We start from the raw sequence: 13,348 nt of genomic DNA on the forward strand, positions 1-13,348 counted from the left end.
ATAGTTTTTAGTCAGATAACATAAAGACAAGACCCCTCGACGCCCTTTAAACTTTTCCCAATCAAACAGCAAGAACGAAAGACAACAGGCACCTTTGTTTATATTGCTGTGTGTAGAACGTTAGCTGCATTTTAAATATTTAATTTTAATGAAATGTAAATTCGTTCCCCGCACTTTATTCGGGCAGGAGTGTTCACATAGAGGTTTCTAGATTTAAATCTAGATTTAAATTCAAAGAGACCGTATCCCTGTAGCTTAGCTGAATAAAAAGCAGAAAAAACATGAAGACAATAAACACACGATTGCAAAAATATATACGGTTTATGTGTGTTTTTCCAAGTTATCGCCAGGTAATAAATAAACTATGAATAATGCAGTACTGATTGACATATTTTTGGACACAAGGAAAGCAGGATTTCTGGTAATTTTGCACATTCTGAATATAATGTGGATGAAATCATTACTTACACATGCTGAAGCACAAGTTACAGTATCAATGCAGTAATCATCTCATAAAAATCCACTTCATCAGTGTGGGTACAGGACAATGAAACATTGTACACAGTTATGATTTGTTGTAACAATTTTGATACATGATGTATTTATGAAGGTCATTATGTGTTTTATTGGGAAATAACTAGTGATAATTTCCAACTTTTTTTTTTTAGGTCTTTAAATATTATTGGTGTACAAGGCCAGTAGACGAAAGATGTGCATGCTCTCTTCACACCGTTCTTGTAAAATAATAATAATTGAATAATATAAGTATGCAAGCACACCGCTCCGCTGAGAACTACACTTACCGGCAGCCGCGGACGTTATGAAGGCATCCTGATAGTGCGCTACATTAAAGAACTTAAGAAAATTAACTTAAGGGATCGTCCCGGATGAGATCGTCAGGTGAAAGGTCATCATTATGTGGATAATTGTATTTACGGCTAAATTATTATTCATTAATTTTACTAATAGTTAGATTGGGCAGGCCTTCACAAAATGGACTATATATCCCACTATATAATTTTCTTCCCGACCCGACCGTTCCCGCTAAATTTAGATCTGGTTTCCAGAATCTAACATTTAAATTTCCGCTACTGAAAGAAAGAGATATAGGCTGACAAATAAAAGTGTAGTCTGCACAAAATTGTATGTTATTTTATTCGTCTTGTCAAGAGTCTTGAATTTATTGACTTTGACTTGAATTTATATGAATTATCTTAAGACACAAAATTTGTTTAATATTTTATGCAACACCGTAGGAAAAAAAGTGTCAGAGAAAATAAAAATGTTGTACAAAAATTGTATTATTTTTATTCGTCTTGTCAGGATACAATTCTTTTAACATTGACAACACAATAAGGAAAAAGTGTCGCAGAGAGAAAAAAAAAAAAAATGTAGGTTGTACAAAAATAGCTATTTTTATTCGTCTATTCGTCTTGTCAAAATACTAAATTTGTTTGACATTTTTCTGTTAACACAGTAGGAAAAGTGTTGCAGAGAAAAATAAATAAATACGACATCTGTCATTTAAAATTATAGGCTAAGCAAAATATAAACAAAACCGAGTTGAACGTCCTTCAAGGACAGCGCATCCACACTTTGCTCCATCCTTATTCTGCTCTGTCACTCATGGACAACCTGCCTGTTCTGTCTCAGGGCCGTATATTTACCACCGGTACAGCTTGCTCTGAGCATCGTTATGCACATGCTGCATACAGACCACGCAAATAAAATTTAAAGCATGCGTGCAACGCGTGCATAACAGTCCTGAGCGCAAGCTGTGGTCAATAAGAATAAAGCGCAGATATGCTGTTCTAAATGGACGTCGGGAACGGGATATTGTTAGACCGCCCGCTCCCGTTCAAATTACACCAGAGTTACCGACCGCTACCGCGTTTTATTCGGGAATTTAATCCCGCGGCACAAAAAATCCAGTCGGGCCCCGCGGTTGCAGACCTCTACTTTGGGCATCAAGGGGAAAAGGGGCAGGTGCTCAAGCACCCATCGCACCCCCCTCTGCACGTGCCTGGTCTAAATGGCAGAATAAGTTTGGAATGACACAGTGCATTTGACATGTACAGAAGCTCTACAGGACAGTCTCACTTATTCATAAAACTTGGCTAAGAAGAACTACGAGCAGTCTGTAATACTAGTTGAGCAAAAGCCCAAACCAGACAAAGAGGCGCGTGCATAACAGTCCTGAGCGCAAGCTGTGGTCAATAAGAATAAAGCGCAGATATGCTGTTCTAAATGGACGTCGGGAACGGGATATTGTTAGACCGCCCGCTCCCGTTCAAATTACACCAGAGTTACCGACCGCTACCGCGTTTTATTCGGGAATTTAATCCCGCGGCACAAAAAATCCAGTCGGGCCCCGCGGTTGCAGACCTCTACTTTGGGCATCAAGGGGAAAAGGGGCAGGTGCTCAAGCACCCATCGCACCCCCCTCTGCACGTGCCTGGTCTAAATGGCAGAATAAGTTTGGAATGACACAGTGCATTTGACATGTACAGAAGCTCTACAGGACAGTCTCACTTATTCATAAAACTTGGCTAAGAAGAACTACGAGCAGTCTGTAATACTAGTTGAGCAAAAGCCCAAACCAGACAAAGAGGCAGTCACCAACAGAGCACATACTAATTAAGGAATTTGCTCACGTTCTGAGACCGCTGCTGAACCCTTAACTCGTCAAAAGGTTTAAAGAATCAGGAAACTTTAACGTGTCTGGTTGAGTCATTGAGAAACTGAAGGAGACATGCTTAGCTGACTCTAAATGGAGACGGCGCTAATAAATCGTACAGGGTCGTTCAGTTTAACCTCACCAGTGTTGCCTCTGATCCACTGCATTTATATTGGCCCACATCATTTAAGGGGATGTCAAAGGTCAGAGGCCTGTTGTCCCACACTCACTTTTCCATTAGACACATTGTGGTAGGAGTTCATTGATGTGTTCTTCAACACAGTCTAAAATGTTACTTTAAACCAGCTTCTAATATTCATAAATTCACTAGTAGGTAAACTGATATCTAAATCTTTATAACTGGCTAACAAACTGTATTTTGCATTATTATTGTAAATAAATATATATTTCACCATGGCAATTGGGTTATTTCATGTTTTTTATTACATATTACATTACATATTTGTGAAAAACAGTGCACAAAAACAATGACTTGTTGTGATTTTCTTTTTTTTTATTCATCAAATTGTCATTGTGATGGCTCATTGCGGAAATATTACATATACACTACTGTCCAAAAGATTGAGGTTTTAGGATTTTGTTAAAGAAAAAAATTTTATTTAGCAAGAACACAATAAATTGATTAAAGTGACCGTAAAGACATTTATAATGTTACAAAAGATTTCTATTTAATTCTATAAATTTACATTCTAATTATCAAAGAATCCAGAAAAAAATAGACCCCGAATATGAACCAGCACAACTGTTTTCATTTCATACTGATAATAATAAGAAAGGTTTCTCGAGCACCACATCAGTAAATTAGACTAATTTCTGATTAATCATGTGACACTGAAGACAGGAGTAATGGCTGCTGACAATTCAACTTGGCTATCATAAAGATAAATTTAAAATAAAAATGGAAAGGTTATATAAAATTTTTATTATATTTCACAATATTAGTGTTTTTCTGTATTTTGGTCAAATAAATACAGCCTTGGTGACCGTGAGACTTCTTTCAAAAAATTTTACTGACCCCAAAATCTAAATAAACCTAAATGACTAAGACATTTTCTTGAGAATATCCCAGTGTTGGGATGCGTAACAGTTATTTTTATTTCACAGCAAAGCCAGCTTTGCCTGTATGTAGTGTTCATTTTGGAGCCTGACTGAAACTGTGGGTTTTCAAGATAACTGTAATTATATGTAACATTGCGTTTTTCTGTTTTGTACTCTCTCTCTAGAACAATGTTACAGCCAGTAAGGAAAAGGAGGAAGTGGAGGCGGCACAGAAGGTATCCGAGGGCCAGGCAGGCCGCCTGTCTCAGGAGGTGGAGAGACTGCGCAAGAGGGCACGGGAGCTGGAGAATGAGGTTGCCAAACTCAACCGCATCATTGATGAAGCCAAGCTGCAGGAGAGCAGGCTCGGGGAGCGAGCTGTCCATCGGGAGGTACCTTCAGCCCGCTCTTTGATTGCGTGAAAAAGAAACGTACATTTATACTCACAACCCCAAGGCAAACGACACATGAACTTCTCATGTGCTGAGATTTTCTGCCGCTTAGTTTTATATTACGTTCTAATGATTACATCAACATGAGGCAGTTTCCCCAGACGAAGATTAAGACTGTCCTGTCCTAATGGGCACTGAATCCCCATTAACTTCTGGGGAAAAGGCTTAATCTGTGTCTAGAAATGCAGACACAGAGATGTAAAACATCTGTAATGTGTTTGTTTGTTACTAGAAAGAGAAAAGGCAGTTGGAGGAGTCTCTTGCTGAGATCAGGGAACAGGAAGAGGAAATGACCCGTGCAAACCGGGCTCTTAGCACTCGCCTAGAGGATGTGCAGGTGAGACCTGGGAAACCCAACTTTGAGCTGGAGCTAAGAAGGGAGCGAAGAGTTTGGTTGAGTTATGAATTTGTTCTTTTGAGTATACTACAACTACTTTTTGTGTATATCGTTCAAAAGTTTTGGGTTAGTAAGCTGTTATTTTTGAAAGAAGTGAAACAGTCAAACTCCTGAATAATAATGTGGTTTTTACAGCTTCAGATGTTTCATTTAGGTCACACGGTCTTAAAACTACCATTCAGAGCAGCTTTACTATTTCAGTAATTGGCCTAAAGGAAGTCATGTTTTACTGTGTTAAATAACACTTTCCCATCCCTAGAGAAACTTGACCACATTGACTCAAGAGCACCATGAGCTGCAGGAGCGACTAAAGGAGGAGAGGAGTCAGAAAGAGCAGTTTAAAAACACCAAGAATGAGATTGAAGATGAGAGGAGGCTGCTGGACCGGACTATGGAGAAACTGCAACGGGAGGTGAGAGAGACCAGAGTGATAATATGCTGCTTTTTTTTTTAAATCATGTCCTAATAAGCTTATTAGTAAGTTTAGTAAGAAATCTTGCTTTCAGTACATGCTTTCAAATTCACTGAGGAGCACAACCTGTGCTGGTTAACTAGCGTGATTTGTGTAACAGAAACCTGGGCTGAAGCTGATAAATGTCTGAAGAATTGGCAAGATGTTTTTTTTTTCCCCCTCAGTTCTACTGGTTTTTCAATATCTGTTTCTATCTGTTTAGATGAATGAGATAGTGGAGGCGTCTCAGAGCTCAACTCAGGAGCTGCAGGAGCAGATAGACATGTATAAGGACAAGAACCGGAGGGAAATGGCAGAGCTGCAGAAACAGCTGAGAGAGGGAGGATTGGAGCTGGAGAAATCACGTCTTGCCGCCAAGACCCTTCAGGAGGAGGTGGGTGGAGGAGGGCCGTTATATCAACAAAAGTTTTCAAAAATTGCCAACTTGAAGCCAAGTCTAAAAACAAAAGAACCAGCTGGTCTGAGCTGCAACTGCTTTATTAAGGCCCATTCACACCAAGAACGATATCTATACAACTGTAACCATAACTATGTTAGCATCCACATCAACCCACAATACCATTCTGTTTAAGCACGCGCTGCAGTTATTTTGTCTGCCGCTTTAAATGCTTGCGCTCTTTAAAGTTCTGATTGGTTATCACTGTATTTATTGTTCATCAGCTTGAAAAGTGATTCCAACAATATTGTTTCTCTGTGCCGTTACCATTACAGTTTTGGTGTGGATTTCCCTATTCTCATAGAGTTAGAATGATTTGTTTTAATTTTTAGAATTATCTTTATAGTTATCTTCCTTGGTATGAACGGGCGTGTACCCTTTGATACTTAGTGCTACAAAACACGTAAATATGTCCAAAACTGTGGAATTACCATGGTAACTGTCCAAAAAATTTCCATTATGCAGTTTGTTTAACTTGGAATACAGATAGGAAAATCACATTTTATTGGTAGGATCATCCGAGGTAAACATTTGAAAGTGAAACCCAGAGAAGCCTGTCAGTGTTTAAGCCCTTATTCTCAGAGTTTATGCTTTAGTTATCCAACAGCACAAAAAATAATGTAAATATGGGAAGTGTATCTAGCCAAAGTGAAGCTTGCATTTCTTAAAAATATGTCCTACGTGTTTCTGAAGAAGCATAACAGTTGGCTAGAGATATATTTTAATGTAAACTCCGCCAAGTGCCGTGTTAAACATTATTTGCATAACTTCTATGTTATTCAGTTGATCTCTTTCTCTGTGGAGATGAATATCACCATATCAGCTCTCTCAGTGTTAAATAAACCTCTGGAATGTTCCTCACTGCCATTAATCATCGGCCGACATTCTTTTGGCAGATCAGATTTTTTCAATCACTTCAGCTCTTATTCGCAGTCCCTTTCCAAACCTTTAGTTATATACTCAGCAACCCCAAGTGGGACTAACCTTTGACCTCTGCTGTTATGCGCTTTAGCCCTGTCAGTACTGTGGCATTTGAAGAATGTTATTGTTTGATATGGGAATCAGGCATTATTGGTCAGCCCTGTGAATGAGGTCCTGTGGAAAAGTGGGGACGGGCCCCATCCCCCCAATCTCATTAACACTTTATGAACTGAGAACAAGAGTGTAATTTGGCCCACTTTAACGCTCACTGACTGACTGTAATTCTGCACTGCTTCCTGTGAAATATCTGTTCATGAGCGGATAAGGGAACAGAGTGTCAGGAAGAAAGATACAAAGAAAAACAAACCGTTAAAAGAAGAAAAGAGATAGAACCGTGAGACATCCTCCGCTGCGCAGCTGTGTGTGAAGGAAGAGAAGGATGCTGTGTTCCTGTGGGGAGTGTTGGGTCTGAACGATGACCTACTGACCCCTCATCCTCCCAGAATTCCATCTTACACATGTTCTCCTCTCTGACACACTCTCCTCATACAGAGCATGACCTCACTCACACAGCTGTTTCCTCTGGAGCCATACACCTCTGCTGCTCTCTTCTAGAAAACCAAATCACACCCATTAAAACGTGCTCTATGCTTCTTACATGCAGTATACACATTAACACGTTTTATCCTTCTTTCCTGAATATCTGTTACCCAGTTTCTTCTTTAAAATTACACCTAAAGCTCAAAATCAGATTGAAGAGTATATTTTACATGTGTTTAGGAGTTACTCTTGACGAAGGCAGCATCTTGTGGCCGAAAATGTAACTGCAGGAACAGGACAGCAAAATGTTGAAGTCATGTTCAAGAGAGATTCATTTCACACATGTAGCACAGCATGAATATCATGGGACAAATTAAATGGTATTGATGTTTAGAGGGACAAAATTCAATGGCAGATGTTTTAAATCATACATATATTATATGAATATTTTCATAATTTTATCACACCGCTTGTCCACTGTAGGGTTGCAGGATATATAAAATATTATAACTCCCTCATCACTTACACTATGGTTCAAATGTTTGGGGTCAGTAAGATATATATATATATATATATATATATTTATAAAATAAGATTATAAATAAGAAATTAGTACTTTTTATTCAGCAAGGATACATTAAATTGAAAAAGTGACAGTAAAGACATTTACTGTTACAGAAGATTTCTATTTCAAATAAACGCTGTTCTTTTAAACCTTGTTTTTATCAAAAAATCTCTGAAAAAAAAAAGTAATGTGGCTTCCACAAAAATATTAAGCAACACAACTGTTTTCAGCATTGTTACTAAAGCAGCAAGTCAGCATATTAGAATGATTTATTAAGGATGATGTGACCCTGAAGACTGGAGTAACGGCTGCTGAAAATTCAGCTTTACTGTCACAGGAATAAGTTACATTTTAAAATATAGAAAACAGTTACTTGTAATATTGTAATATTTCATAATATTCATTTTTTTTACGTTTTTTTTTTTTTATCAAATAAATGCAGCCTTGGTGAGCATAAGAGACTGCTTGTAAAAATTTTAGTCTTACCAACCCCGTTTTTGAACATTAATCTTTTCACCGCTTCTGTATGTTAATTGGCTAATTTAATTATGCTTTCAGATACCAGTAAGAGTATTGTACTGTCTGATCTGTTTAACACATTTTTACTGAATCAAAATCCACTACAGAATTCTGCATGTTTTCTCCCAAAATCAGTGCTGAAAATGTGAAATATAATTCTTTTTAGGCCTGTTCCCAGCCATCTGACTGGATGTAAAAGTGTTGGTCTCAGAGACTAAAACGTGACTGTGTTTGTGTTTCAGCTGGCTCGTGTGCAGGAGGATCTGCGGCAGTGTCAGAAAGACCGAGATGAAGTGCTGCAGAGAGTGAAGGACCTGGAGCAGAAGGTTTTTGAACTAGAGGTCGAGACTGAGACCAAAACCCATTCAAATGACAAAACCAGACAAGTCAAACTCTTGGAGGTGCAGCACGAATAGAGCCATGTCTTCTTTTTACTGTCATCAAATATTTATTGAACTATTGACTACATTATAATGTGAATTTGTTATAATGTGCTTTTATCTATCAACAGGACCGTCTGTCTGCGGTACAGATGGAGATGGAGGAGGAGAGACAGAATGGAGACTTGCTGTTGGAGAGAATAGACAGGGGAAGAGAACAGGTGAGATCCTTTTGACACACTCACATTTTGTTATTAATATTTTACCATAATTATTAGTGAAATCATTAAAACTATGAAATAACACATATGGAAATATGGGAATTATGCAGTGAACAAAACTATCTTATATTTTAGATTCTTTAAAGTCTAGATTACAGGTCATATCCCAGATGACTAGTATGCATATGAGATGATGTTAAAAAGCTGGTGTCTGTATTATACGGTCTACAGGATTTTTTTATATGTGACCGTGGAGCACAAAACCAGTCTTAAGTCGCTGGCGCATATTTGTAGCAATAGCCAAAAATATATTGTATGGGTCAAAATTATTGATTTTTCTTTTATGCCAAAAATCATTAGGATATTAAGTAAAGTTCCATGAAGATATTTTGTAAATTTCCTACCGTAAATATATCAAAACTTAATTTTTGATTAGTAATATGCATTGCTAAGGACTTCATTTGGATAACTTTAAAGGCGATTTTAAAGGCGACCCTCAGATTCCAGATTTTCAAATAGTTATTCTAACAAACCATACATCAATGGAAAGCCTATTTATTCAGCTTTCATATCATGCATAAATCTCAATTTTGAAAAATCGACACTTAAGACTGGTTTTGTGGTCCAGGGTCACATATTTACATTTAAAACTAACTGAAGAAATGCACAATTTTCGAATCATGTCTGTGCCGCTCAAAATGTAGTATTTTTAAGATGTCCTTCTCCATGAGTACTTTGTTACAAGCCACACACACTTTTTCCATCCTGGTGAAATACAAGTGACGGAATTCAACTTGAATGCTTGATCCGCTGTTGGGTTCTTCTTTGAAAAGTTGCACTTTTAATTCACACCAGAGCAAGAGAAAGATGGCGTGTGAGAGGGAGTACATTGTAAGAGGAGCTTGCGTAATCGTTCTCTTTGGCAGCCTGCCTCTTGGTGAAAGAGTGCCTGTCCGAATTTCAGGCATCAATTAAGAGCCTTCTCTAAAGCTCCACTTCGGCCAAAATATGCAAGCGGCCAGGCATCTCAAGTCGGCCAGTGGCAAAGCTTACTCCTAAAGCATTTTAGCGAAACATCCAGAATCGCCCAAGCAGAGGTTTAAAGCAAGAGGCCGGAGAGAATTCTTCCTTCCTGAACAAGTAAAGGGAACATTTTGCAATCTCAGGCACCGATGATGCATGTTTCCTGGGAAACAAGGTCTGGTTTCTACAAGTGTTGGTGCATTGCTTTTTATGGAAGCAAGACAAACTTTTATGTGCAGTTAAAGAAGTTTATTTTTTGAAACAAGCCATTTTAGGATCATGCATCATTTGGTTGAACCTATGACTTCTTGAACTTGGACCTTTTAAAACTTTCTTCACAAGTAGCCCAAATTTTTCCCCTCGTTTATTGTTTGCAAAAGATAATCTGGCGCATTGGTGCGATTGCACCTGACACACCACATTTAGACCCCTTAAAAGTGGCAAATCTAGATCAGGGCTGAAAAGGTGTGATTAATAGATTAATAAGGAGTGGAGCGTGTGAGCTTTTTTAAATTGTCTGGAAATAGAGAACCGAGGCGGATATAATGACACAATAGTGTTACACTAAGGCCGAGGTGAGTTTCCGTGGAAACAGTAGAGGGCTCTGTGGAGTTACAGAAGTGGGGGGTGGTGTCAGGATGGGCACACCTGCGTCCATGGCAGCAGGTGCACGAGCGGCTGTCTAAATGAGAGTAATCTCCCGCTCTTTGCTCACATGCTCTCTCTTTCTCTCTGTCTGTATCGCTCTTGTGCTTTGATTAGTTTCAGTGTGTTTTCTGCTCTGCTGACGCAGCGCCCTGCAGGGTAGAGCGGCACACGCGGCCCATCCCTCATCCCTGAGCCCCGCTGTCACACGCTAATTGGCATAAAATATCATCCACTCTTAGTGCCTGGCAGCAGTCGAAAAGAGCCATCTTCTCTCTATCGATGGCTATTTCTCCTTTTCAATTTGTATCCCCACTTCTATATCTGTCTTCACTGCCACGGTCTTAAAGCAAGTTCTTTCTACATTTTTAACATGTTTTGTGCATTTCATGCTTTGAAAGACTGATATTTTTTTGATTTGGAGAACTTCGGGCAGGTGCTTTGTAAATGTTTTGGAGAAATTATAGAAAAATGTGAACATTTTAATTGACTAGTGAAAAAGAAAGAAAGAGAGTAAATGTCTACATATTGATGTTATTGCTCCAAGTATTATACAACTATGATGTTTTGACATTTCAATTCAAGCAAAAAAATCCTTTAGAAATGTAAAACTACATGCACTACTGTACTACATCAAGGTTTTTTGAAAGAAATCAATACTTTTATTCAGCAAGGATGCATTAAATTGACCAAAAGTGACAGTAAGGACATTTATAATGATACAAAAGATTATTTAAAATAAATAAATGCAGACAAACGCTCAATGCAGATGACCTGCTTCTACTTATCGCAGATCCTCATAACTCTTTTCCTCATGTTATGACTGTACTCAAGCGTTTTAGTCGCATTTCAGGGTATAAAGTCAACCTCTCTAAGAGTGAATTACTTCCTATAAATCGCGCGGCAAAAAATATCTGAGCTGTTTAAGCTCAACTTTTCTCCCCTCTTGGAACAAGCTAGGATATCCCTTGAAAATGGTCCAAGCTCCCCATTTCAATGATTGGTAGGATTAAAATAATTAAAATGAATACGCTCCCTAAATTTTTATATTTGTTCCAAACTATACCTATTTACATTAGGAAAATCAAAAAAATCAGCTTTGCCATCAAAATCAGCTTTGCCATCACAGGAATAAATTACATTTCAAAACACTAAAATAGAAAACAGTTATTTTAAATAGTAACATTTTACAATAATACTTTTTTTACAGTATTTTTGATCAAAGAAATGCAGTCAATAAAAGCAAAAGAGATTTCTTTAATGTTACTAAACTTATGAACGGTAGTTTATCACCTTTTTTTTTTTTTTTTTACAGTTTAAAAAAGTATTACAAATGATCATCAAATGAATAATGATATTATGGCCTTTTAGGGCTCCTTTTAGCAAGGGTGTGAAGCAAAATGTAAATAGCAGACAAGATCGAGAAGTCTTCACATACTGGCATGTTTTTAGTTAGGGAGGAGTGTTTTGTTATTGTTGGTGTGTTGCGTTAGGGAGGTTTGCCATTAATGTTTGTGTCGCTGTGTTTGTGTGACAGTTGGAGCAGATGAGGAATGAGCTGATGCAGGAAAGAGCCAGCAGACAGGATGTGGAGTGTGACAAGATGTCCCTGGAGAGACAGGTAAAAACATGAGTCTGACTCTGATCGATGCCTTAAACCAACCATCCTCTGCTCCTATAGCTTCTGACCTCTCAAACTAGCAAAACTCTTCACCTGTAACTTCCTATTTATATACTTATACATTCCTTTTTCCTTTTGTGTGTCAAGAATAAGGATCTGAAGAGCAGGATTGCGTATCTGGAGGGATCTCACAAGCCTAGTAAAGAGGGATTGGTGCCCCAGCTGGAGAACCGTATCCAGGAACTGGAGGAAAGACTGGAAGCAGAGGAGAGGTAAGTGAGAAAACTAATGCATTTAGTGTGTCCTACACATCATATCATTGGATTTTTGTAAAATGGCTGGTATTAAAAATGTCACTTCATTAAATATTTAACAGGGAACGTGGTAACCTGCAGCTGGCGAATCGTCGACTAGAGCGCAAAGTGAAGGAAACGATGATGCAAGTGGATGAAGAGCATCATTCACTGCAGGATCAGAAAGATCAGGTCAGTAAACATTCCTCCTCGGAGAGGAAAACAACATTTTGGAAATAATATTTAATGGGTCCTTTTAGGTATGTGCAACAATGTTGAGTTGTGATGTGTAGTCCTTATCTGATGTGGTGCTGTGTGTGTGTAGCTGAACCTGCGTCTGAAGGCTCTGAAGAGGCAGATGGATGAGGCGGAGGAGGAGATCGACCGACTGGAACACAACAAGAAGAAACTGCAGAGAGACCTGGAGGAGCAGCAGGAGGCCAACGAACAACTCCAGAGTCAGCTCAAAGCACTGCGCAGTGAGATGAGGTAACCATTCGAACGCTACTGAGATCAATGCCATCTTATGATAAATCGCTTGTTGTATTCCTCAACTGTAAGTCGCTTTGGATAAAAGCGTCTGCCAAATGAATAAATGTAAATGCTTTACTGCTGCTCCGGGTTCAACTCTGAGCACCGTGATGTCAGCTAAAATATTTCATTACCACTGATGGAATGACGTCTCACAGTATATGCACTTTAAATCAAGCTATATTCATCTCTCTGTCCAAGTATACATGACACAAAAGAAAATTAAGGATTAAATACACGTTACATGTAGGCTTGCCGCGATAAGACAGTGCTGACGGTGATACCGGTGTTAAGCCGCAACACCGGTTACGTCACTTGCCCACCACGTCACCGACCCCCACCGTCGTTTTGATTTTTTATAGTAATAAAAATCATTTAGTTCAGTAAAAGAACAGACACTACAATTAAAAACTGAACGCGGCTAGACTTTTGCCGTTTATCTAAGGTGATTTTGGAAGTTCGTTTCTTATTTCGAACATTCGTTTCTTATTTAATTGGTTACACATTGTTTGCTGATTTTTACTTTATTTAAACTTTGTGTCATTTATTTATTTTATTTTGTGTCATTTATTTATTTTATTTGACATCAATGTTTA

General features: G+C 38.4%; 1 protein-coding gene across 2 annotated transcripts in view; it reads left to right on the top strand.

Annotated features, from left to right (window-relative positions):
* LOC107757857 (cingulin-like protein 1) overlaps positions 1-13,348 on the top strand; it is a 35,295-nt gene that overhangs the window by 20,374 nt on the left and 1,573 nt on the right. For both annotated transcript variants that reach the window (XM_016575457.1, XM_016575466.1), the window contains 10 exons: positions 3,922-4,128; positions 4,421-4,525; positions 4,845-4,997; positions 5,260-5,430; positions 8,281-8,439; positions 8,550-8,639; positions 11,845-11,928; positions 12,076-12,200; positions 12,305-12,413; positions 12,547-12,710. In XM_016575457.1, the coding sequence (XP_016430943.1) occupies positions 3,922-4,128; positions 4,421-4,525; positions 4,845-4,997; positions 5,260-5,430; positions 8,281-8,439; positions 8,550-8,639; positions 11,845-11,928; positions 12,076-12,200; positions 12,305-12,413; positions 12,547-12,710 (1,367 nt within the window). The remainder of the gene's footprint in view (positions 1-3,921; positions 4,129-4,420; positions 4,526-4,844; positions 4,998-5,259; positions 5,431-8,280; positions 8,440-8,549; positions 8,640-11,844; positions 11,929-12,075; positions 12,201-12,304; positions 12,414-12,546; positions 12,711-13,348) is intronic.

This window comes from Sinocyclocheilus rhinocerous, unplaced genomic scaffold (assembly GCF_001515625.1).
Source record: "Sinocyclocheilus rhinocerous isolate Xijiao unplaced genomic scaffold, SAMN03320098_v1.1 scaffold252, whole genome shotgun sequence".
Taxonomy (NCBI): domain Eukaryota; kingdom Metazoa; phylum Chordata; class Actinopteri; order Cypriniformes; family Cyprinidae; genus Sinocyclocheilus; species Sinocyclocheilus rhinocerous.